Genomic DNA, 25,173 nt, shown 5'->3' with positions numbered 1-25,173 from the left:
GAAATATAGTTAAGAAAAAAATTCTTAGTGACAAAGGCAAACACTTAATAAAGGTAGTGGATCACCCTATTAAAATGCAAATATAAGTAAGGGTCACAAGACAAAAATAAGAAAATCATGCCCAGTTGGTGTGGCTCAGTGGTTGAGTGTTGACCTATGAACAAGGAGGTCACGGTTCAATTCCTGGTCAGGACACATGCCCAGGTTGTGGGCTTGGTCCCCAGTGTGGAGCATGCAGGAGGCAGCTGATCAATAATTCCCTCTCATCATTGATGTTTCTATATCTTTCTCTCTCTCCCTTCCTCTCTGAAATCAATAATAAATATATATTTTTAAAAAAGATCTTGTATAATTACCACAATAAATTAATGGATACACACAAACACACACAAAATAAAAAAAATGAAATAACTTAAAGATGGAGGGGGTGAGTAAAAATGATAGTCATTTCAGAATGAATTAAACAACCATAAACTTATAATAGACTGCTATTTTAAAAAGCTTGGATTTATATGAAGCACATGGTAACCACAAACCAAAAATCTCTAAGAGATATACAAGAAGAGAAATGAATCCAAACCTAACACTATAGAAAGCCATCAATATTCAAAAGAATAGAGCAAGAGAATAAGAAAGCTACAGAGAACTACAACCAGAAAATAATGGGGAAAAAATAGTACTAACTACATACCTGTGGGGAAGCACGGGACTTGGTTGGAAAGACTGTAAGGAGGAATCTTCAAAAGGTTGCGGGCCTTCAGGGGGACCTTGCCAAAGGCAGCAGACACTGCCTTAATTTTTCCAATCAAGTCTGAGCCCCCAAGCGTTTTACTGGAATCTTTATATTTAGGCTTTAAAACATCCTTGCTTAAAGGACACTATAGACATGTGTGTCTTCTCAAGGATACTTACCCTGCTGATAGTATGTTATAGTTCATTTTAGTTGAAGCTGTTGCTATAATAAAAGCCTAAGAAGGCAGGCGAATGGGGCTGTTTGGTTCCTATAGCCAAGCAGTCCCTTAGCCTCTCTTTCACAAAAAAATGTGTCAGGATTCCCTCCTCCAGCTGACCATTCATCCATCGCTCAGGATCTGCTCATCATAGCCATCAATAATTATGTTACATGTAAATGGACTAAATGCTCCAATCAAAAGGTAGTCTGAATGGCTGAAAAGCAAGGCCTATACATATGCTTCCTATAAGAAAGCCAGTTCAGATCGAAAGACACACACAACCTGAAAGTAAAGGGATAGAAATAAAAATAAAAAAACAAACAAAAAATATCTGGAATAGCAATACTTATATCAGATGAAACAGACTTTAAATCAAGGCTATAATATAAGAGACAAAGAAGGATGCTACATAATGATAAAGGGATTAATCCAGCAGGAGGATATAGGTCTTACAAATATCTACACACCCAATACAGGAGCACCTACCTTTAAAGAGCAAATATTGACAGACATAAAGGGAGAGATCAACAGTAATACAGTCATAATAGAGAATTTTGACACCCCATTGACATCATTGGATAAATCATTCAAACAGAAAATCAACAAATAAACAGGGCCTTAAATGGATAAATAGCCTGGATACAGTTGGAATTCATTGATATTCCTAAAACATTTCACTCCAAAGCAGCAGACTATACATTCTTTTCAAGTGTACATACAATATTTTCCAGGATAGGCAACATGTTAGGTCATCAAACAAGTCTCAATAAATTTAAGAAAATTGAAATGATACCAAGCTCCTTCTTCAATCACAATGGTATAAAACTAGAAAGCAATCAGAAGAAAACTGATAACACACACACACACACACACACACACACACACGAACATGGAGGCTAAATAGCATGCTAATAAATAATAAGATTTCAATGAGATCAAGGAAGAAATAAAAAATATTCCTTGAGACTAATGAAAATGAAAACATAACAACCCAAACTCTATGGGACATAGACAAAGCAGTTCTAAGAGGAAATTTATAGCAATTCAGGCCTACTTCAAGAAATAAAACCATCTCAAATAAATAATCTAACCCTGTACCAAAGGAACTAGAGAAAGAAGAACAAAGTGCAAAATGAGTAGAAGGAAGGAAATAATAAAAATCAGAGTGGAAATAAACAAAATAGAGTCTAAGAAAGAAATAGAAAGATGAATAAAAAGGTTCTTTAAAAAGCAATGTTGTTAAACATTTAGGCAGAATCAAGGAAAAAAAGAGATAGGACCCAAATAAATAAAATCATAAATGAAAGAGGAAGTGACAATTGAAACCTCAGAAATGCAAATAATTATAAGAAAATACTATAAACAATTATATGCCAACAAATTGGACAATATGGAACCCTATATAATAAAGAGCTAATATGCAAATGGTCGTCACACCATCACATTGTCATGCCTTGATGGCTCAGACACTCAACACTGGGGAGAGAGGAATGGGAACCAACTAGGCACAAATGAGCTCATGAGAGAGGAATGGGGATCAGCCAGGCTGCAGCCTGGGAGAGGGACAAGCCGCCCACCCCACTGTCCCAGGTGCCAGCGGCTGGTGCTGCGGCCCGGGAAAGGGACAAGCCACCCGCCCTGCGGTCCCAGGCACCAGCAGCTGTGCCTGCAGCCCAGGAGAGGGACAAGCCACCTGCCCCATGGTCCCAGGTGCCAGTGGCTGGTGCTGTGGCCCGGGAGAGGGACAAGTCCCCCACCCCACAATCCACTGTGCCAGCGGCTGTGCCTGCGCCTGTGGCCCAGGAGAGGGACAATCCACATGCCCCATGGTCCCCGCACTCCCGGGCACCAGTGGCTGTGCCTGCGGCCTGGGAGAGGGTCAAGCAGCCTGCTCCACAGTCCTGGGTGCCAACGGCTGTGCCTCTACCTGTGGCCCAGGAGAGGGACAAGCCGCCCACACTGCAGTCCCAGATGCCTGTGGCTGTGGCCCGAGTGAAGCCACCTACCCATGATCCCGTGTGAAGATGGCCCGGGTCCTGGGTGCCTGTGGCCAGCCAGAGGGAGTGAAGCCCTGGTCCTGGGTGCCTATGACCAGCCGGAGGAGGGAATCCTGGGTCCTGGGTGTGGGGCGAGGCAGAGGCGGTTAGGGGTGATCATGCCAACAGGGGAGCAGTTAGGAGCGATCAAGCCGGTGGAAGAGCAGTTAGGGGCAATCAGGCAGGCAGGCAGAGGTGGTTAGGGGTGATCAGGCAAGCAGAGGTGGTTAGGGGCGATCAGGCAGGCAGGCAGGTGAGCGTTTAGGAGCCAGTGCTCCTGGATTGTGAGACATCTCCCAAGGGTTCCCAGATTGGAGAGGGTACAGACTGGGCTGAGGGATACCCCCCCCCCCCCACCCCGTGCACGAATTTTATGCACTGGGCCTCTAGTGTGTGTGTGTGTGTGTGTGTGTGTGTGTGTGTGTGTGTGTGTGTGTGTATACATATGTGTGTGTGTGTATGTGTGTGTACACACACACACACACACACACACTAGAGGCCTGGTGCACAAAATTCGTGCACGGGCAGGGAAGGGTGTCCCTCAGCCCGGCCTGCACCCTTTCCAATATGGGACCCCTCAGGGGATAACCAGCAGTCGGACATCCCTCTCACAATCCATAACTGTAGGCTCCTAACAGCTCGCCTGCCTGCCTGATTGCCCCTAACCACCTCTGCCTTGGCCCCGCATCCAGGACCCAGGATTCCCTCCTCCAGCCGACCACAGGCACCCAGGATCCAGGCTTCCCTCCCTCTGGTCAGCCATAGGCACCCAGGCTGGCTGCAGCCACAGGGGATGGTGGAGAGGTGGCTTCGCTTGGGCTGCAGCCACAAGTGCTGGTGCCCAGGACTGTGGGGTGGGCGGCTTCTCCGTCTACCAGGCTGTAGCCAGCTGCAGGTGCTGGTGCCTGGACCGCAAGCGGGCGGCTTCTCCGTCTTCCCTGGGATGCAGTGTGGGTGACTTCTCCAGCTGTCTGCAGCCTGGGATCATGGGGCAGGTGGCTTCTTTGTCTCCCTGGCCGCAGCCAGCCTCAGGCACTGGGGCCCAGTTTCTCTGTCTCCCCCAGGACATGGGGCAGGCAGACGTGAGGCTTCTGTTGCTTTCTGAGGCCTCGGATCACAGGGCAGGTGTTTTCTTGGTCTCCCTGGCTGCAGCCAGCCTCAGGCGCTGGCGCCCAACTTCTCCAACTCCCACAGGCCCGGAGCGGCTGGGGGGCAGGGCTGCCGCAATCTTTTCAGGTTAATTTGCATACTCACTCTGATTGGCTGTTGGGTGTAGCAGAGTGATGGTAATTCGCATGTTTCTCTTTTGTTAGTGTAGATATGCCAATAACCATGATGAACAGAGATGCAAAAACCCTCATCAAAATATTAGCAAACCAAATTCAGAAATACATTAAAAAGATCATGCAAAATGATCAATTGGTATTTTTCCCTGGGATACAAGGTTCACTCAATATCAACAAATCTATTAATGTGATACACCTCATAAACAAAATGAAGGATAAAAATCATGTAATCATATCAATAGAAGCAGAAAAAGTATTTGACAAAATCCAACATCCATCCTATATAATAAAAGTCTAATATGCTAAGTTTCCAACCATTTGTTCGACCGTTTGACCAGTTGCTATGTTGTGCACTGACCACCACGGGGCAGACACTCCGACCAGTAGGTTAGCTTGCTGCTGGGATCCGGCTGATCGGGACTGGGCGAGATGGGCCGGACACGCTCTGGAGCCCTCCCATGGTCTCTCCCTGGCCCTGATTGTACACCAGGCCTCTTGTTTATAATAAAAATTCTGAACAAAGTGGGTATAGATGGAACATCTATAAAAAACACACAGCTGAGATCATATTCAATGGTGAAAAGCTGAAAGCTTTTCCTTTAATCAGGAACAGAAAAGTATGTCCACTTTCATCCCTTTAATCAACATAATGTTGAAAGTCCAGCTAAAGCAATTAGATAAAAAAAAAGAAAAGAAAAGGCACCCAAATTGGAAAGGAAGAAGTGAAACTGTCATTATTTGCAGATAACATAGTACTATAAAACCCTAAAGATTCAACCAAAAGGATTAAAATAAGTAAATTTAGTAGTGCTGTAAGATACAAAATTCATATTCAGATATGTTGCATTTTTATACACTATCAGAAGCAAAGTTAAATAAACAATCCTGCCGAGAACCAATTCCAGCATGTAATAATTACAAGAGTTCCGTCAAAAGGTTGATGGGACTTGGGAGGCTCAACAAGGGTTAGCCACATATGTAATTTACCTGTTGGAAACGGCTAAGGCACTTACCCCAAACCTGAATAGGATTGTTAGCTGCTAGACAGCTCAGGGCATTTTATTGCCTCCTGTTGGCCAAATACCTGAACAGCTGTAGGCTATTCCCCAAACTGACAATACTCTGTACCCTTTGATACCTTACCCTTTAAAGTGTATATTTCCACCTTGCCTTGGGACAAATTGTGTTTAATAAAAGCACGGGTCCTTGGTCAAGGAAGAGTCTTCAGTTCCCTTTAGCTGAAGCTCCTCTGACCTCCAATGCCTTTCAAAAATATCTTTTGTCCTTGGACTCCTTCTTGAATCTACACACAGCCCCTTTCTCCAGAATGCTGAACCCTTTGTAAGGCTGGGTAAAGAACCCCAGCATTATGGTGCCCTAATGAGGGACACCAACACAATCCAATCAACAATTGCATGAAAAAGAATAAAATGCCTAGGAATAAATTTAGCCAAGGAGGTAAAAGACCTGTACTCAGAAAATTATAAGACATTGAGGAAAGAAATTGAAGAAGATACAAAGAAGGATTAACATTTTTCAAATGGCCATAATACACAAAACAATCTACAGATTCAATGCAATCCCTAACAAAATACCAATTGCAGTGTTTACAGAAGTAGAACAAATAATCCTAAAAATTTATACAGAACCACCAATGACCCAGAATAGCCAAAATAGTCTTAGGAAAGAAGAACAAAGTTGGAGGTATCATGCTACCTGATATCAAACTATACTACAAGGTTATAATAACCAAAACAATGTAATACTGGCATAAAAACAAACATATAGATCAATGAAATAGGATAGAGAGCGCAGGAATAAACCCACACCTATATGGTCAATTAATCTATTACAAAGGAGGCAAGAGTCTACAATGGGTAAAGACAGTCTCTTCAATTAATGAGGTTGGAAAAACTGGACAGTCACATGCAAAAAATGAACCTAGATCACTTTCTTATACCATATACAAGAATAAACTCAAAATGGAATAAAGACTTAAATGTAAGACCCAAACCATAAAACTCCTGGAAGAAAACATAGACAGTAAACTCTCTGATATTATTCTTAGCAATAGTTTTTGGGGAAATATCTACCCAGAAAAGGGAAACAAAAGAAAAAAAAATAAATGAATTGAATTACATCAAACAAAAATATATTATGAAGGAAACCATCAACAAAATAAAAATATAACCTACTGAATAAGGGTAGATATTCACCAATGATACATCCAATAAGGGGTAATATCCTAAATATATAAAGGACCCATACAATGTAAGACTAAAAAAAAAAAAAAAAAACCCCGTACTGGCCACCAAAAAAAAAAAAAAGAAAAAAAAAAGAAAGGGGAAAAAAAAGGACTAAAAAAACCCAAACCGTCCAATTTTAAAATTGGCAGAGGATCTGACTAGACATTTCTCCAAAGAGGACATTCAGATGGCCATCAGACATATGAAAAGCTGCTCAACATCACTACTTACCAGGAACATTAAAAATAAGACCATAAGGAAATATTATCTCAACAAACAAGTGATGATGAGAATGTGGAGGAAGAAAACTCATGCACTATTGGTGGGATTGTAAATTTATGTAGCACTCTGGAAAACAGTATGGAGGATCCTCAAAAAATAAAAAAATACAACTACTTCTGACAAGCAAATCCACTTCTGGCTATTTATCTGAAGAAACCCCAAACATTAATTTGAAAAGATATATCTACCTCCATTTTCATTGCAGCATTATTTACAATATTCCAGCTATGGTAGTAACCTAAGTGCCCAGCGTTAGACAACTGGATAAAGAAAATATGGTGCATAGATACAATGGAATATTAATTCAGCCACAAAAAAAGAATGGAATCTTACCATTTGTGACAGCATAGATGGACTTGGAGGCTACTACGCTAAGTGAAATAAGTCAGACAGAGAAAGACAAATACCATGTGATTTCACTTATTTGTGGAACCTAAGGAACAAGATAAACAAACAAAACAGAGACTCATAAATACAAAGAACAGGCTGGTGGTTGCCAGAAGGGAGTGGGGTTCAGGACTGGGTAGAAAAGGTGAAGGGATTAAAAAGTACAGATTGGTAGTTACAAAATAGTCATGGGGATTTAAGGTACAGCATAGGGAATCTATACTAATAAGAGAGAAATATGGTAATTGACCGTTACTCCGTGACACCCACAGCCAATCAGGAGGGAATATGCAAATTAGTGGGACAAAGATGGAGGCAGCCATGGAGACAGCCGGAGCGGGCAGGAGGAAGCCAAGCTTCCCACCCATCCTGGCTGGCTGCTGAAGGAGGGGCCTGTGGGCGGTGGCCATGGAGCAGGCCTGAGTGCACCGGAGGCTTGGGTCACCTAGGCTGGCCGCCGAGGGAGGGACCTGCAAATGGCCCACAGCCCCTCACCCAGGCTGGCTAGGCACCCCAGCGGGGACCCCCACCTTGAAGGGGGTGTGGCCAGCCTGAAAATGGCCCTCAGCCCCTTACCCAGGCTGGCCATGCCCCCATGGGGTGAAGGTCCCCGCTGGGAGCATGGCCAACCTGCAATCAGTCATCAGCCCCTCACCCAGGCTGGCCAGGCACCCCAGCAGGGACCCCCACCTTGAAGGGGGTGTGGCTAGCCTGAAAACAGCCCTCAGTTCCTCACCCAGGCTGGTCATGCCCCCCCAGCAGGGACCTTAACTCCATGGGGGCATGGTTGGCCTGCAAACTGTCTCAGACCCTTGCCCAGGATGGCACCGTCCCCAGTGGGGACCCCCACCCCAATGGGGGTGTGGCCAGCCTGCAAACTACCACAGGCCCCTCGCCCAGGCTGCCCCGCCCCCCAAGGGAACCCCCACCCTGATCTGGGACACTCTTCAGGGAAAACCAGCTGGCCCTCACCCGTGCACCAGGCCTCTATCTATACTAATAAAAGGGTAATATGCTAATTAGACTGGGAGACCTTCCAGGAGACCTACCAGATGTTCTTCTGGACAAAGCCATGGTAGTGGGGCCGAGGTAGAGGCAGTTAGGGGCCAAGAGGGGAGGGCAGTTGTGGGTGATCAGGCCAGGATGGGACAGCAGTTGTGGGTGATCAGGCTGGTGGGGGGGGCAGTTGGGAGCAAGCAGGCTGGTGGGGAGGGCAGGTGGGGGTGAGCAGGCTGGCAGGCAGAGTGGTTAGGGGCAATCGGGCAGGCAGGCAGGTGAGCAGTTAGGAGCCAGCAGTCCCGGATTGCGAGAGGGATGTCTGACTGCTGGTTTAGGCCCAATCCCTGTGGGGTCCCAGTTTGGAGAGGGTGCAGGTTGGTCTGAGGGACACCCTCCCTCCCGCCCCCACCCCCCCCGCCCGGTGCACGAATTTTGTTCACCGGGCCACTAGTATAGTCAATAATATTGTAATTACTATGTATGGTGTCAGGGTGGTACTAGACTTAATGGGGCTCTTACTTTGTAAGTTATGTATCCAATCACTATATTTTGTACCTAAAACTAATATAATATTGTATCTCTACTGTAATTGTAAAATAAATATTTTCAAAGTTGTTCAATAAATGTGTGTGTGGGGAGAGAGAGAGATGGATCTCTAAGGCATCTAGGAACTCTGAGAGACAGTGTATAAATCCACCAGCCTAGTGTGTGATAATGGGCAGGTTATTCCCTCCAGGGGCCTCAACTTCCTACCTGTGGGGAGGTACTAACAGATTTCAAGACCTTAATTACTGGGAATTCTCTTATAAAGGGTGATTATTGCATCAGCTTCCTCTTTATCTGTTTATCCTTTCTGCTTTAGGCAATGTACCGTGAGCAGGATAAAAACATGGAAGAAGACACAGTCCTTCTCCTTGCAGATTTTAAAACCCTAAAGGAAGAGCAGACAAGAAGCTGATGTAGTAATTGACCTGTGATAACCACTGAGAGGGCCCAGCCTTGCTCTGAGGGAGGTTTCCTGAAGGGGTTGATATTCAAAGGATGAGAGAGAGCCTGAGGCTGGTGAACCACTGGATGGGTATTTCAGGCAGAGTGCACAGAGTGGAGACTTTGGACAGAAAGATTAAGGAGGGTAGTAGAAGTGGGTCAGAAATGGAAAGGAAAATGAGAAAGAAGGGCATGGCATGATGGCTGCCCTCTCCCTCCAGCCTTCTCAAAGTCCCCTTCCATGTCAATGCCTCTCCAGCCTTGGACCGTGGACCATCTACAATAGATGGTGGGGCCCTAGCTGGTTTGGCTCAGTGGATAGAGCGTCAGCCTGCAGACTGAAGTGCCCAGGTTCAATTCTGGTCAAGGGCACGCACATACCTGGGTTGCAGGCTCGATCTCCAGTAGGGGGCATGCGGGAGGCAGCGGATTGATGATTCTCTCTCATCATTGATATTTGTATCTCTCCCTCTCCCTTCTTCTCTGAAATCAATAAAAATATATTTAAAAAAATAGATGGTGGGGTGAGAATTCCCTGGGCCTACTCACCTACTGAATCAGAACCTCTAGAGACTATGGCCCCAAAGGCATTTTAAAAAAAACTCTGAAAGGCAGTTCTGTCCGATCATTGTTGTGACTGCTTACTTCCTAAGGACACTTGAAATGAAATGTTCCTTCACTTTTTATTTTAGTATTTAAAAGAAGGAAGCATTTCAATAATACTGAAAATGCTAAATGCAGGCTACTGATGGCAAGGGAATGTAGGTTTTGTTTCTGAAGAGAACTTCTTCCCCATAATCTGGTGCCATTTCTCTCTCCAGTCCATGTCCGTCCACTGTGCTTTGTGCAGGTGTTCTTCACTCTGCTCTTGCCTTCTCCATGTGTCCACACTCCCTTGTTTCTGTCATTACTTCCTCTTCTCCACCTACTGTCTTCCCCGCTGACTTCCCTGACTGCTCCTTCTCTGGTTCATGAGCTTCCTTCTCTCCACTCTTTTTCATCTTGACTTAGACCTGCTACACCGCTGTGGCCTTGCCTCCCCTGAATTCTCTCACGCATTTAGTGAGAATTTCTCCTGAGCCCACTGTGGTTTTATAAGAAGAGATGCTTTTTTTTGTGGATTCCTTTTTTTCTGGGCACCTTATAATTTAAATAAGCTCCTGAAAAATGCCATTAAAATTAATCATGTTCATGCATATTGAAGAGGGAAAATAACATTAGCACAATGGCAGTTCTTTCTGGGCCAATAGAACAACTGAAGCATTGGTTAAAAACGGCTGTCACAAACAGCAGCAGAGACATGGCCTGTGTACATAATGAAAGCCAACATTTCTTTGCCTATAAATTCAAAAATTTGTAATCCACTAAAAAATAACGGAACAAAATCCATAAATGCCCTTTATTTCATCATGGTAATAGTGATTTTCATTTCTGACATGCAAGCAGCATGAACTCAAATACATTATTCATGAAAATTAGCGTTTTTTTTTCTTTAAAAATTCTATTCAGTTCTGCGGGTTATAATGAGTTTGTATTTGTCAAATGGTTTTTATGCTTAAAGAAAAGGTAATGACAAACAACAACCATTGGAATTGCTGGGTGCACCACCCATGGCATGCCTCGTGGGCAACTCAGGCCCTTGGAGAAATCAGCGTGGATGTGAACACCAGTACATTCTTTCACTGTTAACAGCCACTGCTGGGATGAAAGAGACGGTGTGTGGGCCTACTCTTTATTTTCCTTCTTGAGGTGATTAACGTAGGAAGCAGAGTAGGCAGTGTGTTCTAAATCCCAAGTTGGTTCATGGAGTTTTATTTATTTATTTATATTTTACAGAGAGGAAGAGAGAGGATAGAGAGTTAGAAACATCGATGAGAGAGAAACATCGATCAGCTGCCTCTTGCACACCCCCTGCTGGGGATGTGCCCGCAACCAAGGTACATGCCCTTGACCGGAATCGAACCTGGGACCCTTGAGTCCACAGGCCGACACTCTATCCACTGAGCCAAACCGGTTTCGGCTGTTCATGGGGTTTTAGAACTTAATAACGTATGCAGGTTTATGAGAAGCGCTACACTGTTAACTCCCAGTTCATATAAGATGCTGTTACACCTGGCCTTCATTTTACTAATGGGGAAACTGAGGCTCACAGATGTAGATATTAAAAAAAAAAAACAAAAAGAATTTTTTAGTCGAATCAAGAAGGCATGTGTGGATAACAGCCACTGGTATCTAACTGTCGACAATTGCCGGGAAGCAGAATCTCAACGGATTGGGATAATGCTCTGGAGAAGGGCAGTTTTTCACCTTGTTTTGTATACATTACAGTCAAAGGAGGAGACATAGTGGGTTACATGGAATCCATTGGCAATAGATTAGGGAGGCGGGAGAAAGCAAAGTGTGTGTTTGGAGGATACCTCTGGGATTGATTGGATAAAAAGTAAAATGATAGACACACACTTCTTTTACTTAGGTGGGTGCAGGGTAGTTAACAGTCAACCATTACCATAACAATAAGAATAAAGGACTTTGTGGTTTCTGTCCTAGGGCCCCTGGCATTTGGTTGTGTCCTGTGGGGTCTGGGAAAAAAAGGAAGTTATAAGTTACCCTGACATTTCAAGGATATGTTATCTACATTATAGTAGATGCAAAAAGACAATAGGCTCAGTTAAGGCAAAGATTGCCCTTGTCAGGGAAGATACCGGCCTAGGACAGGACTACCCACTGTAACTGCTTTAAAGTTTTAACTTCAGACCGTCCTTTGTGGTTACGTTAGGTCTCTGAGTTTGTAAGACCACCACACAGGCCTTCCCTGAGCTGGTCAGGTTAGCATGTGGCCCCTTTCGTCCACACCAGTCTCTGTTCAAGCAGTCTACATTGCCATTTTAACAGAGAAAAAGCATAGACCCGTGGTCGGCAAACTGCGGCTCGCGAGCCACATGCGGCTCTTTGGCCCCTTGAGTGTAGCTCTTCCACAAAATACCATGGCCTGGGCGAGTCTATTTTGAAGAAGCGGCGTTAGAAGAAGTTTAAGTTTAAAAAAATTGGCTCTCCAAAGAAATTTCAATCGTTGTACTGTTGATATTTGGCTCTGTTGACTAATGAGTTTGCCGACCACTGGCCTAGACTAGCTGCTTATTTGCCCTTAGTCAACGTTTCTGCTGTCACAGCTGACCTAGACCCCTCGGAGAAAGTGGGTTTTGCACCAGTGTGTCCAGGTTCTCTGGAGGCAGCGTTTAGTCACACCTGCACCTACACTTGGTTAGCTTTTTCTTCCACATTTAGGAACCCAATGGAGGCAAGCAGAGTAATCTGTTTCTTGCGTTACCAAGTAACTTGAGAGTTTGTCTATGGCTTAGTTTGCTTTTTTTTTAGTTCTCAAACTAAAAAACAAAACAAAACCTTTGTGGATGAAAAGGGGCCACATGCTAACCTGACTAACTCAGGGAAGGCCTGCGTGGCGGCCTTGCAAACTCAAGAGACCTAAGGTAACCACAAAGGCTGGTCTCAAATTCAAACCTTTTAGTTAAAAAGCAGTTTATAGTGGGTAGTCATGTCCTAGGCCAGTATCTTCCCTGACAAAGATCAACTATGATCTTTAGTGAGCCTATTGTCTTTTTGCATCTAATTACAGTGATGGCGAACCTATGACATGCGTGTCAGCACTGACATGCGTAGCCATTTCTGATGACACGCGGCCACATGCCGAGGATGAAACATTTGCTGCTCTTGAGGATGAAACATTTGCGACTAGAGTCTTGGAGTTAGTTTTTTCCTCAAAGTGACACACTACCCAAGTTATGCTCAGTTTTTTGGCGAAGTTTGACACACCAAGCTCAAAAGGTTGCCCATCCCTGATCTAAGATAACATACCTTCCGAATGTCAGGCTAACTTGCAACTTCCCCTTTTTCCGGACCCCTCAGGGCACAACTAATGGCACTGGGGCCAATTCCCTCACTGTTATCACGTTAATCATTGATTGTTAACTATCCTGTACCCATTTGTGTAAAACAAGTATGTGTCTATCATTTTAGTTTTTATCCAATCCCAGAGGTTTCCCTACTTTGCTTTCTCACGCCTCCTTAACCCATCACCAATGGAGTTCATGTGACCCACTTATGTCTCCTCCTTTGATCATAATGTCTAAAACAGTGGTCGGCAAACTCATTAGTCAACAGAGCCAAATATCAACAGTTCAGCGATTGAAATTTCTTTTGAGAGACAAATGTTTTAAACTTAAACTTCTATCGCCACTTCTTCAAAATAGACTTGCCCAGGCCGTGGTATTTTGTGGAAGAGCCACACTCAAGGGGCCAGAGAGCCGAATGTGGCTCGCGAGCCACAGTTTGCCTACCACGGGTCAAAAACAAGGTGAAAAACCGCCATTCTCCAGAGCACATCTCAATACCTTGAGGTTCCGCTTCCTGGCAGTTTGGCTCAAATAAACTCACAGAAATTCTTTACAGGTTTGAATATACAGTCTATATGTATGTATTCACGTTAACATGTACCTACTGGAAAGGCTGGTCTGAATATACAGTCTATATGTATGTATTCACGTTAACATGTACCTACTGGAAAGGCTGCTATGGTGACTGAATTAGCTCATATTTGTAAAGTGCTTGGCAGGCACTGAACGTATCTGCCACACTAATTCTTATTACACATCAGTGTTCAGAGTTGGTAAACTCCAAATGTCTGCCTGCTCCTGTGATGGTGGCGGCAGGGCTTCGAATCCTTCAATGGTTTCGCATTAATCATCCGTTAAAGATAAAGAAAAAAGCTTGCTCATGTGCAGAGGGTTTCCAACACCCTCACCAGATCCACGTGCTCCCCTTATTCCTTCCAGCCTCAGCTCAAATGTCGCCAGGCCAGGCCAGGCCAGGCTCAGTGACCCAGGAGCTGACCAGAGGTCACTGGGAGGCGGTGTCAGCCTCGGGCAGGTCGGTGGAGCCCTCGCTGCAGCGAGTGGCAGTCCCTTGTCCACAGGTTCCCGGGAACAACTGAAGCCCCAGGTCGCAGGGCTGGGGGGCGGGATCTGCATTTGCTCAAAACTGCATCCCCGCAGCACCGCGCACAGCGCGAAGGCCACCGCCTCTGAAGCGGCTCTGGGCTTTGGGGCCAGGGCTGGGGACCGGCCCCCGCGGGCAGGGGAGCGGCGCTGGGCTCGCCCGCCGGAGCGCTGCGGGCCCCCCGCGCGGGCACGTGGCAGGGGCGGGGCCTTGTGGGGGCGGGGCGGGGCCTTGTGGGGCGGGGCGGGGCCTTGCCGAGTGGGGAGGGACAAAGGGGGACGGCGGGCCCGCCTCCCGGCCTCCCCGCCTCCCGCCTCTGGGCCTCCCCACCTCCCGGCCTCCCCGCCTCCGGCCCCGCTCCCCGTTCCTGCTAAGATGGCGTCCCCGGCGGCTGCGCGGGCGCTTCTGCGAGACCTGGCGCTCCGGCCCCGGCTCCTGGCGGCCAGGTCGCAGGTGAGCGGGGGCGCTGGCGGGGCGCTGGCGGGCGCCCGCTGCCGGGTCCCCTCCTCCTGTCCCGGGGGCGCGGCGCGCGGCGCTTCGTCCGGGGCGCACGGGGGACCCGCACCTACACGCGGCGCGGGCCGGGGCCGCGGGGGATGGCAGCCCGGGTCCCAGCCTGGGAGCCGCCCGGCTGGCCCACGGCGCCCCCCGAGCTGCGGCGGAGGCGCCTGCCCCGTGCCGAGCGAGCGCTGCCTGCAAGTTGAGGAAAAGTTCCTCCGCCGGGTGGGAGCCTGAGGCTCGATCCGCTTTCCAGTTCAGCCCCTGCAGCGCCCCTGCCCTGAGCGCGGGGAGAGGCCACGTGGGAACCCGCCTGCGAACCCAGCCCCGCCCAGCTTCGCGCAGGCTGCCCGCTATTGCAGGCGTGGGGCGCCGAGCTGGCGAGAAACTCCGTAAAAATCAGTTCCGTCTCCAAAACACACCAGAGCATCGCCCTGTCCACTCCTGTTCTTAGGGCAGGAAAGCCCTGGGCCTGGGGTGCTGAAGAGCGGCGGCGGAGCGTGGCGTCCCGGGGCGTTTATGCTGCGGACGCCGGAGGCCGGAGGCCCCGGGCGGCGGGAGGCGGGGAGGCGGCTGGGGGGAGTCACTCAGCCACCGCACTTCTCTCCCTCTCTCCCTCCTTTACAGAAAGCACCGTGCGGGCTGGGCCCCAGCAGGGCCACTGCCTGTCCATTTTCCCACTTTTAAGTGATGAGAAGCAAATTGGCACCCGTGCACTTTTAACCAGGACATGCATAGTATAGTTTTTAAGAAAATTTAAAGATAGCTACTAATGATTTTTTGAGTTACTCTAAGCTTTGTCTAATTATGACATCTGCGAGGTTTTTTTTCTCTTTCATTTCCTGACTTCTCATTTCTCTCTTTTTGTTGATGTAAATTTAAAAGGTGCTAATACTTATTACTGTGATATCCTTACTAGGCACTTGGCAGTATGGTGGGATAGCGGAAGGTGCAGTGGTTTTGTCTAATTAAAATCACCAATAACTGGGAATATGGAGTGAGGAGAATACCTCCAGGTGATCAAGTCCTATTCATTATGTAGGTGTGACAGAAAACAAGAACTGTGGTGCGAACTGTGAGTGTAGGCCTGACTTGATAAGAAACTGGGGCCTAGGGCATGAACACTCAAGCAAAGGAAGTAACTGTACAGAGAAACAGTGTTTAGCTGACATGTAGGGCTTCTTGCTTGCCTAACCAAGAAATGGGAACACAACCCTTGAGAACCTGGTTGGGGAGAGCTACCCCTGGTTTGGCAAGAAGACTAGGTAAACAGATCTCCAAATCTCTTAATCCCATCTGGTAACCTTGATTTACACACTTGTGGATGACTTGTTATCGTGTAAACAGAAGGCTTAGCAGATGAGAATACTGTGCACTCTTGATTTTGTGGACCTCGATTTAACGGACTTTAGATTTACCAGACAAAATTTCTGGTCCGTATGTCGAATGTGAAAATTAACACCGTTGCTTTTAAAATGCTTTTTAACCAAGATTTGCTTATAATTAAATTAACAGGTTTTTTTTTTGTTATTAATTCACTGTTTAACATTTTAGCAAATAGGCCATATGTTGGGAAAAGCACTAGTAATTTCAACTTCATAAATAAATATTACATATCTACAACTATAGTCTTCATATTTAAATCCAGGAGTCCATGGGCATGTGCTGTAATTGGTTCTGTTGTTGGGTGGCGTGACTTGGTGAATGTATGCATTTACTAGACCTATTCAGTATATATTTAAAATTACAGTAGAAAACTTCTGTGAAATTTAACTTTTCATACATACTTAATTTTAATTACACAAATGTGTCTACATAAGCAAAAACAGGTAAACTAGGTAATTTGTCAGTTTTTAACATACACATTCAGGAAAACCTACTTTATTATATAACTGACTTATGTATGATAGTCTGCACACCAGTAGTAACTATATTATATCCATCTCACTAGCACTGCTGCACAGTTTTATTTTCTTTATAAACATCTTGGAATTGGGTGCCCCCCCAAAAAAATTTTTTTGATGAGTATCGCTCATGACTTGTAAGGAACTCTTCACATTCTTGGATACTTCATTTTTTTGTTTTTTTTCTTTAAATCTTCACCTGAGGACATGGCGAGAGAGAGAGAGAGAGAGAGAGAGAGAGAGAGAGAGAGAGAGAGAGAGGAGAGAGAGAGAGGAGAAACATCGATGGGCTGCCTTCCATACACTCCCTGACTGGGGATCAAACCCAGGTATGTGCCGTGGCCGGGAATTGAACCAGCAACCTTTCTGTGCATAGGACTACACTTAACCAACTTGGCTACTCCAGCTGGGCTTGGATGCTTCTTAGTTCTCCTCCATCTAAGTGTTCTGGGATGTGTGCCTAGCCATTATGTACAATTGGACATCACCCACTTTTCCACAAAACTTAAGAATCCTCACCAGGTATCTCAGAAATCTGTTACCACTCTTGGCTCAGACCCATTTTGTACCAGGCCTTGTACAAAACTGTTGGGTGTACAGAGATAAAAGATCTAGTGTCTGCTTTGAGAAGTAACTTTAACCCATAGCATGACACTTCGTCTAGCCCCTCCCCATAGTTAAATTTAACATTTGACACATTTTCCTAATGCTAATGCCATTGAAGATTTTTATTTCCTTTACTGACTTTACTGTTTTGATTTTTGATTGATGTTATGTCCTTTAGCCATTTCTTACTTTACATATAGTTTTGTATTTGGCCTATAGGTAGAACAGGACTGTTCCAGGTGCTGAGATTTGGGAGTGGTGACCAAGGCAGGCAGAAACATACTTTATTTTAATGGGAGTGGGGAAGGACTGGACCATACATACATAAACAATAATGATGGCTTCAGCCAATGACAAATGCTATGAGGAAAACAAAACGGTCATGGGATCGAGAAGGAATAGCTTAGCCAGTAGGGTGGTATAGATTAGATGATTAAGGAAACCAATTGGATGAGGTAGTTTTTTAGTTTTGCTTTAATTTTTTTATTGCAATATAACACACATACTAAATATCTATAATAATAAAAGCGTGATATGCTAATTAGACCAGTCGTCCTTCTGGACGACCTGGACGAAGCCAGGGCTGTGAGGGCTGGGGCTGTGAGGGCCGGCGCTGTGAGGGCTGAGGTGGCTGCCTCGGTGGGCGGGGGCCAAGGAAGAGGAGGCCGCGGCGGCAGGGGCCGAGCCCCTTGCACGAATTTCGTGCATCGGGCCTCTAGTATGTAAATGAACAGCTCAGTGAGTCCACAGACTGAACATGCCCAGGTAACTAAATCCAGATCAAGAAAAGAATCATTTAGCAGTAACGCACAGAACCCCGTGTTCCTTCCTTTCACTACCTTCCCACTACAAAGGGTGACTATTCTCGACTTAGACCAACCGTACACTGGTTTTGTTCCTTTTTGACTTCATGTAAGTGGAATTATATAATAGCCACTCACATAACTCAACATTATGTTTACGAGATCCTGGCGCTGACTTTTTGACATTTGAGCTGAGACGAAGTAATGAAGTAGCCAGCCAGGTGACACTGGGGAAGCGTGCGTTAGGCAGAGAGGACAGCACTGCAAAGGCCCTGGGGTGGGGATGAGCCAGCATGTCCAGGCAGTTGGAGGGGAAGATGCAGTGCAGGTAGTGCTCTGAGAGGCCCGCAGGGCCAGGCCTTGTGGAGACTTGTAGGGTCTGATAAGGTGTTGGTCAGAGCTTAGTGGCTTAGTGACTTGCCCAAAGCTGTTCAGTTAGTGAACCGCAGCTGGGTCTGGATCCCGGCGCTGGCTGCCCTTCAGCAGGCATGTTCCTGACTGCCGTGCACTCTGTTTGGATCCAGCTAGGCTGGCTTTGAAACTTTCCAGGGCACAGTTCAGATCTACATGGTTAGGCGTCTTCTCGCAGACCCAAATTCTGGTGGATAGAGCCTGCATAGTCCAAATGGCCAGACCAGGGCGCCGTGGTACATGGCAGCGTAATACAGCCGGCACAGCCATGGCGGGAGATGCACCCGCTCCCTCGCTCACGCCTTAGCGGACATCTTGGTGCGGGCGCTGCGTTTAAATGGTTAATCGTGATTCTGAATGTGGTCTTGTTGCCTCTGGCACAGCTGGGTGAAGTGCGCAGAGCTGTTCTGTCAGGACCAGAGAGAGGCATTGTGGGAAACTCCCTCTGCCAGGCCCGGCCTGGGAGTCCTTGTTTTATGCTTCTCCACGGAGCCCAGAGCCTCCGTCCGGAACTGGGGGAGAGGAAACGTGTAAACTTCAGAACGGGTGGCTGCAGCTTCTCTGCCGGCCCTTCACGGAAGTGGGCGGTGGGGGTGATGTGTGCCAGCCTTTAGAGGGAAGGACCAAAGGTCAAGTGCAGGTTCTTATCAGCTAAACGAGGCCGTGGAGCCGCACTGAGGTTGTGACTTCACCTGGACCTGCCTTCTTGCCTAGAAAAGAAAGATGTGACTTTTTTTGTTTTTAAAGAAATGAAGTACAGCCATGATTTCTGCTGTTGGAAAAGGAAACCTGTCTCCGATAATGTAGGCGCTCAGCTATTAACCTGTGTGGGGAAGGCCTGGAAGGCATAGCTCCTGGGTCAGATTGGTTTTGTTTCCTGTAAATGAAACATTGCTCTTATGGTGGGTGGTGGCGCTCACCGGCCCACAGGGGGAGAACTTTGCTGCCCTTGTACCCTGGCCCAGTTCTGCCGGCACAGTGCCCAGAAAGTCACTGAAATACCGTGTATTTTGGGGAGGGAAAGAAATTGCATAAGTAACCTCAGATCATTCGTCCTTCAACTCTCTTTACCACTCAATCTGGAGTTGTCAGTTGATACATTGCTTTCTTTTATTTGATGGAAATGTTTTGTCTGAAGAACTTAAGAGACGTGTACATGTTTGAGCAAATGATAAAATCAATACACGAATGAAATTTTAGGAGATAGTACCAGGAGTTAGTCTGGTGGAGAAGGTGGAGGCGGGAGGCATTCCAGACAGAGTGACTGTGTGTGTAGGCGGAGGAGAGAGAACAGGGGAGCTAGAGGGGCCTTTGCCGTCCGTTTGCTCTGGGCATGCAGGTGAGTAACAAGGTGAGGGACCATCCAGGTAACTTAGGCGAGCGAGGGAGGAAGGGGCCGTAGGAAGTCCGGTTGTGAAAGGGCTTTCATAATAATGGCAGGAGTATTCATGTCCTCTGTGACAGGCTGTGCAGAACTATTGCTGCACATTGTTTCTTAACCCTTAGAGCATTACTGCAGGAGAGACTGTGCTGCCTTCACGTTGCATGTCAGGGAGCAGAGGCACAAGGCTCGCGTAGCCGCTCGCTTAAAATCACAGTGCGGCCAGTCACCTGCCTTTGCTGATAAGCCACTTCTGTTAGAGCGTTCCGCTAGATTGCCAAAGGATCCTGTTTGGGCTGACGTTCGGTTACACAATGCTTACCTTTCCCCTCCCTTCGCCCCGACCCTTCGCCCCAGTGCTGGGTTTGTGCTGACTCAGGTGTTGTGCTGTCACCACTGAGCAGCTGTCCGCCGCAGGCCCTTGCTCGACTCCCCCCTTCCCTGGCTTTGGGGTCTGGGAAACAGCAACAGGAGAAAAGGGAATGAGTTCTGTGTTCAAATAGAACCAAGTTCAATTTCTGGTCTGCCCGGTTCGTGCTCTGCAAATTACTGAACTTGGTAAAGCCTCAATTAGTTTTTCTCTGAAAGGGAATAATTCTCACAGATGGTCACAAAGATTAAGTAAGATGCTGTAGATGACATTTGGCATTATGGTTAGATGGTGGGCTCAGCGATGATTTCTCGCAGTGGATTTGAAGCTAAGTTTGCGTTTTTAAAGGTTTATTCAACTAGAATAATTTTCATTTCCCAAATTGATAAACAGTTGTTTTTGCTTCCATATCAGGGTTAGGCACTGGCTTGGCGTTTCTGTTTTATTTCATTTGATCCTGGCAACAACCATGTGAGACAGTTTTACATCCGGGGGACCTGAGGCGCAGAGAGTTCAAGCCCTGGGCTGAGAGGGGATTGGTGACAAAGCCGTCACCAGCGGAGCTGCCCCTGATGCCCTCCCTGCGGGACACTGTTCCACTCCTGGCGCCAAGGTCTGATGTGGCTCGGTGGCAGCGGGGAGGGCCACGGGGCAGGCAGCTCGGTTGCACCATCCTTGCTGTTGCTCATTCCAGAAACGTTTGCACATCCTGGTGTTGACTTAGTAGCCACGGCTCTGGACCTCCTGTGCGTCAAAGATTTGAGGTGGGGGGACATGTGAGGAACAAACTAACCACAACCTGTCCCAAAGGGCACCGGTACATGCCCTTCACCACCTTCCCAGCACGAAGCGGCCTTCAGGGTTGCAGGAACGCGGGAGGAATTGTGAACTCGCCTTGCTTTGCAGGGTAGACGTGGGGCGATGGTAACGGAGGGTGGTGTTTCCCGGTGGCCTGAGTTCAGACCTTGATCAGTGTGCTGATTATGTGGCCAGCTGTGGCCCTTTTCTAGAAATTATTCCGAATGAGTAGCACTTAGGCATTAGCCATGAATAGAAGGTTTCTAACGTTCACCTTTAAAATTTATTGTTATTTTAGAAATTGGAAGGGTTTGGTGTAAAGTTGAATTGATACTGGAGACGTGGCAAAGCACAAGAGTAGGTCTGTGTAAGCTTTCTCCATGTGCTTGTCCCATTTCCATTCCTGGGCTGTCTTGTCCCACGGCTGTGACTCCAGGGCACGGGGGAACCTCGGGGCTGCCCTGTGGGGTTTGAGGTGGGGGAGCAGTGAGACAGGAGGCTGGAGACAGAAGCAGGGACAAAATTCTGTGAATCTGGAAATGGAGTTAGGATTTGTTCTGAGGGCAGTGGGAGCCATTGAAGGGTTTTAGATGTTGGGATGTCCTGGGCAGTTTTGTGTGTTAGGGTATCTTTCAGCATGTTGCTCATTGGGTTGGAGGAATGACAGAACGGAGATCATTTGGGGACTCCCAGCGACTCAGTGCCATTAGTAATTGCGCCAGCATAATAGGCTGTAAGCAGGACTGCAGCCAGGTTGCCTGCGTTCAGATCTTGCCTTCGAGACTGATTACCTTTGTGTTCTTCAACACTTAACGTTTTATTACAAGACTCACTTTCTTTGTTTTCTGATTCATTCATAGTTTTATTTTTGATTGAATTTATTGGGGTGACATTGGTCCATACAGTAGGTTTCAGGTGTACATTTCTATAATACATCATCTAAGACTTCCTTTCTCCTTTCTCACATTGCAGCCTCTCTGAAAACTGGACGTGTTTGTACACTTGTGTCATAGATTGGTTGACAGTTTTTCCCTCCAATGGCACATAAAATGGGAGAAGATGGGGCTTGAACTAAAGTTAGGGTGACTACATATTTTATTGCCAAATTGGGATACTTTTGAGTGTGAGCTTGAGCACTGTGAATAGTTTCCCCGGGACAACAGGTGTAACAAGACTGTCCCTGAACACAGGTTTATAGTCGCACTCGGTGGTGGTGATGGGACAGGAGAAAGATCGGCGCTGTTAAGGGGATGCCCTGGACGAGACCCCCAGTTTCCTTGCTGGGTCCCCATTGCTGGCTTGTGCCCTCTGCCATATAGCAGAAAGGTAATGAAGGCTGTGTACTGTCCCTGAGCGAGAGGGTGTGAGACCTTGGACTTGCCTCCAGGGCAGGGAAAAGGTTTATTGAAAGCAACTCATATTAGAGCTCAAGACCAATCTTCCTTGATACTGGCTTCTCTGTGCTTTTCTGTTCCAGTCACTGGCCGCTTCCTCATGGTAACATCTCTTTGTAACTCTGCCTGCCTATGACTTGTCCATTCCCATGCCCCTCCAGCCCCTGCCCCGCACACTCATCCAGCTCCTGTCTCAGAAAGTTACAGTTCTAGTAACGAGAAAATCTCCCCGGTCTGTCACATCCTTTTGCACCCAGGTTCGGGTTGCTGGTCGGCTGAAAGTTGGGCTGGTTTTGCATGAGGTACCCACCTCTGTGCCCCCACTGGTGGCTGGGGTGGGAGGTCGTGGGGACGAGCAGCACGGTGACCCCGAGGAGCAGGGCTCTGAGTGCGGGGTTGGGGGGCGGCCGGATCCATTTAGAGCACCGTCGTGTTTCTGTGCTTCATGACCTGCTGCTAACCTGTCTTCGCTTCAAGGTCACGTGTTCATGTTGCTTTGCTTCCTTTTGTACATTACCGCATTTCTGAAGATTCTCTTCCTATTCCCTGTTTTGGTTGGCGCGGGACTAATGTACCAGAGCTTAAGGTGATGGCAGATGGCCTTTTAGACCATTTTCTTTGGATCACAATGAAAAGTAACTAATGATTGGGAATTAATTACTTCTCAGGAGAGAATTATTAAGTGGGAAAATGGGGTGTCATAGGAAGTCATCTCATCCGTACAAGTATCCAGCCAAGTGAGTGTTCCCAAGACCAATGTAGACAACAGACTCCCCCCAGGCCGGGACACGTCCTCGCTTTGCTGGGAACCGTGTTCAGGGTTCGTGCTCCTCCATTTTGTGCTCCCAGCGCGGCTTTGTTTGGGCCACTTGGCACGTGCAGAGAGGAGCTGGCTGTGCGGGGGCTGCTGGCTCCTCCTGAGTCCCGGGAGAGTCAGCTGGGACAACAGGGCCGGCAGGTCCATGTCCCTCACACCCCGAGTTGGAGGACTTTGTATCGTATCCGTAAAACTGAAGCACTTTTGGGAGTAAAGGGAGCGTTGTTGATTATTCCAGGATGATGGGCTTAACCAGGCCTGGAACCACGTTGTCTGGGCTCAGATCGGCTTTCAGCACTTAATAGGTTTGTGATTTTGTGAAAATGACTTATGTGCTTTCTTGTGAGACATACTCTCTTCTTTTTCATATTTCAATACCGTGTCATAGGTGATTGGCAGGTTTCCCAGTGGCACGTTAAAGAGCTGGCGGGACGGGACGTGCTGCGTGTGTCATGATGCTCTCCGTTTTGTTTGATTCTGGTTTATGGTGAGGCTTTTGTGAGTGTATAAAATTGGTCTTCTAACTGCATCTTTTGTGGATAAAAAGGGGCCCTGTAATAAATCATGAATTCCTAACTGGCAGGTCATGGTGGGCAGTCACTCCCAGGCCTGTAGCTTCTGTGGTGGGCGGTTTTAAGCCAGCCCCATCCATGGTTCTTGTGCATCTAGGTTAACATGCCTTTAAAATGCCAGGAGTGATCCCCCCAAAGGCATAACCACCCTTAGGAGAGCACATAGTCTTACTGCCATGTAGTCCAACCCGCCCCACCTTGCTTTCTCCCTCCTTCATGTCATCTTTCCTAAGTCCCCTCATGAATTTCAGATGCATACAGTAAACTGCACACTGATTCTCCAGAGCATTTGACGTCTTGCTTCCCAGCAAGTTGTCAGTTTGGCCTAAATAAACGTAAAAAATTCTTTACATTTCACTCCTTTTATGAGTGAAAGGTCTGACAACCCTGTATGCTGCGGGGCTAATTTCACTTTGTCTAAACGACTGATAGAAACCCTCTTTTAGCAGTTTGCAAAACTAAACCATCAAGTTAAATGAATGGCATTTCAAATTGCAGAAGCATCTGGACTTTTAGGTGGATTTAGTGCCCCGCCCACCTTTGTGCGCTTGCATCGCCTGGGATGCGCCTGCCTGTCAGGTGGCGGCGGCCCTTTGTGCCCCACGCCAGGTCAGCCTAATGAAGGCTGATGACAGGAAACTAGGGGAATGGCAGGCCTCTGGAACAGGGGGAGGGAAGCCTGGGGCGGGGCTGGTTGCAGTTGTGTGGGGTAGACTGTGGCAGTCTCCGGCCAAGGATGTCACCGAGCAGTACTTCCCTTGAGCTTAGCCGAAAGGCTGAGAAGCGAATGCGAAAATGAACAAATAAACTTGGCTTAAAAATTTTTCCCCCCACAGGTTTACATGTTTCTTACATCAACAATGTTTTTTTAAAAATATAATTTAATGTGGGGGAAACTTACAGAGTTAAACTTTCCATTTGATGGTCCAAGTGCGTATGATTTCATCTTTCCTAATAATTAGCAGTGTATCAGTAATGTTGTGTTGCTGGTAATCCATGAGTTACAGCACTCCTTTCTTAATGTTATTTTCTTCTGTGCTACAGGATGGATCATTCCCCCCAACATACTTCAGTCTTTCTTAAGAGGTCAGAAGAGATTTCCTTCCCTGTGACTTGGAAGTTTTAAATAACATTGTTGTAATTTGAGTAAAACTAATTATGAATGCAAAGGAGTGTTTTTGTGATTGAATTTTGGGGTATTGGGAAGTAGGAAAGGAACTGCTTTTTTCATTCAAAGTTTGGGTGAGCCAATGTCCCTTAAGTCTCCAAAACCTTGTTTTTGCCTCTCAAACTTCTAAAGTTACTAAAAATATGAATACATATATTTTTCACTTAAAATTTTAGTTATTTCTTTTTTTTATTTTTATACTCACCCAGGGCATGCCTTTATTGATTTTAGAAAGATAGGAAGAGAGAGGAGAGGGAGTGGG

At 46.8% G+C, this 25,173-nt stretch overlaps 1 protein-coding gene across 1 annotated transcript in view; it reads left to right on the top strand.

Annotated features, from left to right (window-relative positions):
• Positions 1-14,474: 14,474 nt before the first annotated feature.
• Positions 14,475-25,173, top strand: part of SUCLG2 (succinate-CoA ligase GDP-forming subunit beta) — a 270,953-nt gene continuing 260,254 nt past the window's right edge. The window contains exon 1 of the mRNA XM_054729710.1: positions 14,475-14,642. Within this exon, the coding sequence (XP_054585685.1) occupies positions 14,565-14,642 (78 nt within the window). The 5' untranslated portion in view covers positions 14,475-14,564. The remainder of the gene's footprint in view (positions 14,643-25,173) is intronic.

Source organism: Eptesicus fuscus, chromosome 18 (genome assembly GCF_027574615.1).
Source record: "Eptesicus fuscus isolate TK198812 chromosome 18, DD_ASM_mEF_20220401, whole genome shotgun sequence".
In the NCBI taxonomy this organism is placed as follows: Eukaryota; Metazoa; Chordata; class Mammalia; order Chiroptera; family Vespertilionidae; genus Eptesicus; species Eptesicus fuscus.
This window is presented reverse-complemented; position numbering and strand designations above follow the sequence as displayed.